The sequence below is a fragment of the Berghia stephanieae genome, chromosome 5, assembly GCF_034508935.2.
Source record: "Berghia stephanieae isolate SIO BIC M18660-M18661 chromosome 5, UCSD_Bste_1.3, whole genome shotgun sequence".
NCBI classification, from domain to species: Eukaryota; Metazoa; Mollusca; class Gastropoda; order Nudibranchia; family Aeolidiidae; genus Berghia; species Berghia stephanieae.
Genome location: NC_088364.1, coordinates 81,712,830 through 81,718,842, shown reverse-complemented (window position 1 = coordinate 81,718,842; position 6,013 = coordinate 81,712,830). Strand labels below are relative to the sequence as shown.

Sequence of the window (6,013 nt, the reverse complement as noted above, 5' to 3'; positions counted from 1 at the left end):
ATGTCTCTTTATTCAACTATTGTCAATTGAATCATTAATTAGTAAATGTCTCTTTATTCAAACATTGCCAATTGAATCATTAATTAGTAAATGTCTCTTTATTCAACCATAATTACGTGATTTGATATTATATGTTTTGTTTTTATATTTTAAGGGTTTTACGGCGCCTGCAACACACAGGTTATATCAGCGCCAGTAAAAAGGAAGAAAATGAGATTGTAAAAAGTTCTAGAATTACAAATAAAGCACCCAAGAGAAAGTAAGACAAAGGGGAACTGGGAACAAATAGGGATCAGATGTAGATTCCAAGAGCATACCACCATTGTACTTAGTTTGAGATCAACCATATTCAACCATAATTACGTGATTTGATAAGATATATAGGGAATGAGATTAGCGGAAGAGTAGCGTCCCTTGATTGGACGTCACCGGTGGAGAAGTTATTTGTAAACAAACCAACTACAAGCCAAGCGCTCCAAATAAGAAAAATTATTATTCATATTTCTGTACAAAAATGCATATCATAATCAACGTTATGCATTTTTGTACAGAAATATGAATAATAAATTTTGTATTTGGAGCGCTTGGCTTGTAGTTGGTTTGTTTACAAATAACTTCTCCACCGGTGACGTCCAATCAAGGGACGCTACTCTTCCGCTAATCTCATTCCCTATAAGATAAGATAACATATACTTTATGGATCCTGAATGGAAATTATCATAATGTTTCACATCATTCATCGTTATATTAGCACAGATTTATACATTGTCGTGAACTAATTGATGAAAATACGAAGCTAATTAAAAGCAAAATAAACATCAAATATAATGAATCATCTTAACTACGCCACTATCACATTATCTCATTCATCTGTGGTGTTACATTCATCCTGTTTTGTTGATAAAGGGGAAATCCCAAACGTTCATTTGATCTGTTATTGTAATTAAATTGAAGCTTACATTCAATTTCACATAATTATTCATGACAAATATTTAACATTTAACCGATTGGCCAAATGTCTGGAGACTTGGACGGCCAGGGAACAATAAGTTTTAAATAGAAATGTGACATTGAATCTTACAATCAATTTCACTTTGTAATGTATTTCTTCGAGCTTCGAGCAGCAACATGATATACAAGGGACAACTTGCAGATTTTGCTAGAGGCAGTGTACTGGTGGTTATGTTTCTTTATCCACGAGGTAGATACTGAGTTTTGAGAGTTTTTACCAAGATGAGGGTCATTGAAATCGATCTATATTTAATTAGATGGACACGTTTTCTGGCAAAGAATTTAACTCTTTCCTTACCAACTACAGGAAAATCGTCACATTTGTTACGATTTAACCAACTTTTATCTCTTTCAGTTTTCTTTTGTAATTACAAATTTTGATGATTTTAAAAATTATAGTTATAAGAACTTAATTCTGTGATTTAGATACGTGTTATTTATTTCTTTTGAGTAAAGGCTTAAAAATCATTTTTTATCTTAGATGGATCTGATGTTTAATGGAAAATCGCGAAAAGAGTCGGTAAGGAAAGAGTTAAGTAGGGGTGTTTTTCCAGAGTATGGCCATTAATTGGTTAATATAGAGATCATAAACATTTGACCCAATTTTTATATGTCTGTCTATACCTAGATTCAAATTTTGGTATGTAGATCACCTCGACGTATTACCGTTTTGAGGCGATAGATAGATACAAAGAGAGAGAGTGAGAGAGAGAGTGAGAGAGAGAGAGATAGAAAGAAAGGGAGGGGGGCAGTCCGGTAGGCAGAAAGAGATACAGAGAGATAGAGACGGACAGTGTGAGAGAGAGAGAGAGAGAGAGAGAGAGAGAAAGAGAGAGAGAGAGAGAGAGAGAGAGAGAGAAAGAGTGAGGCAGACAGACAAACAGACAGACAGGCAGAGACAGGGAGATAGAGGCAGACAGGGAGAGAGAGACCGAGAGAGAGAGACAAGGGGGCAGACAGAGAGAGTGAGAGATAGATAGACAGGCAGACATAGAGAGAGACAGACAGACAGACACTGTGTGTCAGTGATAGAGAGAGGGAAACAGAGAGGGAGGGAGAGAGAGAGAGAGAGAGAGAGAGAGAGAGAGAGAGAGAGAGAGAGAACGACAATGTTAACAAATTACCTTGTTTGTCTTTTTCAGCTATGTTTTTATAATTGAAAGTCTGAAATAATAACAGAATCATCTTATGATTAATTCATTCAATGGAAGCTTTTTAAGTATGATTATGGGCTATTCGTGTAAAGTTCAGCGGACAATACGCTTCAACAGTCATGACGTCACTTCCCCTCGTAATGACGCAAAGTAACTTAGTAACTGGCTCTAAACTATCGGAACAATGGCGGACGCCCTTATGACATATTTCTCCGACGAGCATAAAAGTGTATCAAGAGGAGAAAAACATTATAAATATGATCATGTTTTGATTTTTATACATTCTGATCACGAGATATATGAAAAGTTCTAGCCAGCATGAAGAATAAAAAGTACCGATTTTCTTTGTTTAGACCCACGATGGCCGCCGTTGCTGGGCGACGTGACATCAGACTATTGAATCCAATTCTAGTCGTATAATAATATACAAACATGAATGAATTTGATGATGATGATGAATAATGTACCATGACATATTATTTGAATTTGGAATATTTATCAATTAAAACTCTTAGATTTACAAAAGTTGCCACGTGAAATGAATGTAGAAAATTATTCTACAAATCTGATCGGCTGAATAGGCGGTATGTACCAAATATTATATAATTTATAACGAATATTGGTCACATAACTTTGAAAAGTAAAAAATGATATATATATTTCTTGTACACATGTTGTGATTTTAATTTCAGACATAAATGTTTTATAAATGGTTTATGACATCTGAAACAATGTTAAATCATGATAATTTATCAGAGACATATGTATGATTATTATCGTCGTTGCTTTCATGATTATTTTTGTCATTAATATTTCATTGTACATTTTTATGATTCATTCGATCGTGACCATTTTTTTTTTCAATTATCAGTATTCTATGATTCTATTTTCGATTTTAAATTGCGTATTGATACAGTTTTTCCTTACCTTCAAAGTTGTATAAAACTGTCTGTGAATGATACTGTACAAGCTATATTCTGTAATTATAATCTAATGTATAATTCATTTACAGGATGATTCCTATATTTTTGAAAAAGAGCTTTATATAGCGCAATATCCACTAAATGTACGCAAAGCGCTATACAAGTGGTCCCTGGTCAACAGCAACATTTAACATGTAGGACGGGACATGATGCCTGTTAGGCGATATTACAATTTTTCGGACAAAGACAACGCTGTTAACGACCAGGTACTCATTTTACACCTAAGTACGGCGAGCGAAAGTGAGTAAAGAGCCTTTTCCAAAGACTCAACTATGCGCCGAGCGCGAGGCTTGAACCCAGGACCATCCGATCCGAAAGCGAGTGTCATACCACTAGACCACATAGCCGCATATTAAGCCTTTAGTAAGACAAGATAGAATAGTTTGCTGATAACAACTTTTTGTTATTGATTTGCCTCGTAAACATTTTGTTCAATACTGGTTTGACATACAAAATGGCAGCTGTTTATCGTAAGTGATGCGTGTCGGACATAATAATATTTTTAACTTTTCAAAACAATTATTGATGTGGCGTTCCTTTCATTTATTTAGACACTATGATATTTTTTTAAATCTTGAGCTCTTATATAGCGGAATATCCACTCAACGTGCTCAAAGCTCTTTACAGGGGGTCCCTGGCCAACAGCAACACATAACATGTAGGACCAGACATGACGCCTGTCAGGCGATATTATATTTCTGGGGGACAGAGACAACGCTGTTAACGGCCAGGTACTCATTTTACACCTGAGTACGGTGAGAGAATATGCGTAAAGAGCCTTCTCCAATGACTCAACTATGCGCCGAGCGAGGCTCGAACCCAGGACCTTCCGATCCGAAAGCGAGTGTCATACCACAAGACCACATAGCCGCAAAATATTACCAACGAAGGCAAAGCGATGATGTAAAAGGTTTTGGGAATATTCCTCATAAAGAAACCCTCCAAATGTTAATGATATAAAATTATTCCTCCGAGTTTTGAGTGATCATGAAAGTAGCATGCAGAGAAATTCGAAAAAGCAGTAACAGTAAAATTAAATGCAAATTTGGGAAGTTTTTCTATTTTACTTGTATTCAGTCTTGATCTGTTCTTTTTTATAATGAGCAAAATCTACTTAATGTGTTGAAATCACTTTTACATGGGATCCCAAACCAGCAACAACACTTAAAATGTAGGACAATTCATGATGCATGTGTGGCGCTATTGCAATTTGTTTTACACCTGAGTGGCTTGAGAGAATGTGAGTAAAGAGCCTTTTCCAAGGACTCAAACCAGGTACCGATAGGATATGTGTTAACAAATGAAAACACGCTGCTTTGTTTATGAAAATTATAAACATACACATGTGTCAAGCTGAACAAAATGACCAATCGTGATGTTTGATATTTCAAAAGCTGTGAACACTTTTCACTATGTGGGTCATTTGGAGCACATTTTGTTGACGGCCAGGTACTCATTTTACACATGAGTACGATGAGAGAATGTGAGTAAATAGCCTTTTACAAGGACTCAACTATGCGCCGAGCGAGGCTCGAACCCAGGACCTTCTGATCCGAAAGCGAGTGTCATACCACAAGACCATTTAGCCGCACAACAGTGGAACAAAAATCAGATTTGCCAAATTTGTAATAAGATATATACTTACCATTGTTTTTGTGGGGATTTTTTTACATTAATTGTCACAAACACAAATCCTATACACTCTAAAAACAGTCTGGCGGTGTCAATCATAAAAAAATATAATTGTGACTGAATGAGTCAACGCAAACGACAAACATAAAAATGTTAAATAGTTATCAGAGTAAACATGTTTACTTCCTTGGCTTATTCTATCTAGTATTTATCACCGGTTCAGTGATCACAGGGCTGTCACCAACATCGCGCAAAAAATCTGACAAAACAAAATTTCGTCTTAGCACTCTCCTTACCAGATATTTTTAGAATTTTCCCCGAAAATTCACCCCCAACCAAAACAAAAATAGACTTTTCTTACTTAAACAAAACAGTAACAAGTGCATTCTATACAGATTTTTGTTTGGCAAAATGATGTCTACAACACAGTGTTTAGTATTTATAGCTGTAATCAAAGCATTTCTTTAAATTTTGTGATGTACAAGAGAAATCAGAATGAGAAAACTGTCCGTTACATCGTAACGAATGTGACGATTTTTCTATGGTTGGTAAGGAGAGGGTTAAGTTGGCCGTGAACCCATTCCTGGTCCCATTACAATGTTTGCAATTGGATTCAATAGTCTGATGTCACGTCGCCCAGCAACGACGGCCATCGTGGTTCTAAAGAAAGAAAATCGGTCATTTTTATTCTTCATGCTGGCTAGAACATTTCATATGTCTTGTGACCAAAACGTGTAAAAGTCAAAACATGATCAGATTTATAATGTTTTTTCCTCCGGATACGCTTTTATGCTCGTCGGAGAAATATTTCATAAGGGCGTCCGCCATTGTTCCGATAGTTTAGAGACAGTTACTAAGTTACCATGTGTCATTACGAGGGAAGTGACGTTACGACTGTTAAAGCGTATTGCATTCATTGTAATGTCCACAGCAATTACCCATTACAAGAGAAATAAAAAAAAACAATAGATGGATAAATAAGTAAGTAAATATCTCATTTAACACCTCCGTTCCGCTTTCTTGTTCTTTTTTTTTATTTAGTATTTTTCTTCTTTTGGGGGGAAGGAGGAGGGGGGTAGTTTGTTTTTATGGGTTTATGCGCACTTAGGCTACATTTAGCTCATTGTCACTAAGAAGGTTACGTGGGACAGTAATACGACGACAGGTTAAATTTATTGCTCTTTGTTCCAAGAAAAAAATAACACAAGAAAAGGAGGTAGTTCAAACAGCAAC

At 35.9% G+C, this 6,013-nt stretch overlaps 1 protein-coding gene across 1 annotated transcript in view; it reads right to left on the bottom strand.

The window, feature by feature from the left end:
• Nucleotides 1-5,361, bottom strand: part of LOC144974239 (neo-calmodulin-like) — an 8,778-nt gene extending 3,417 nt beyond the window's left edge. Inside the window, exons 1-2 of the mRNA XM_078917156.1 lie at nt 4,794-5,361; nt 2,136-2,175 (exon numbers count right to left, since the gene is read on the bottom strand). Coding sequence (XP_078773282.1) covers nt 2,136-2,175; nt 4,794-4,796 — 43 coding nt within the window. The 5' untranslated portion in view covers nt 4,797-5,361. The remainder of the gene's footprint in view (nt 1-2,135; nt 2,176-4,793) is intronic.
• Nucleotides 5,362-6,013: the final 652 nt, after the last annotated feature.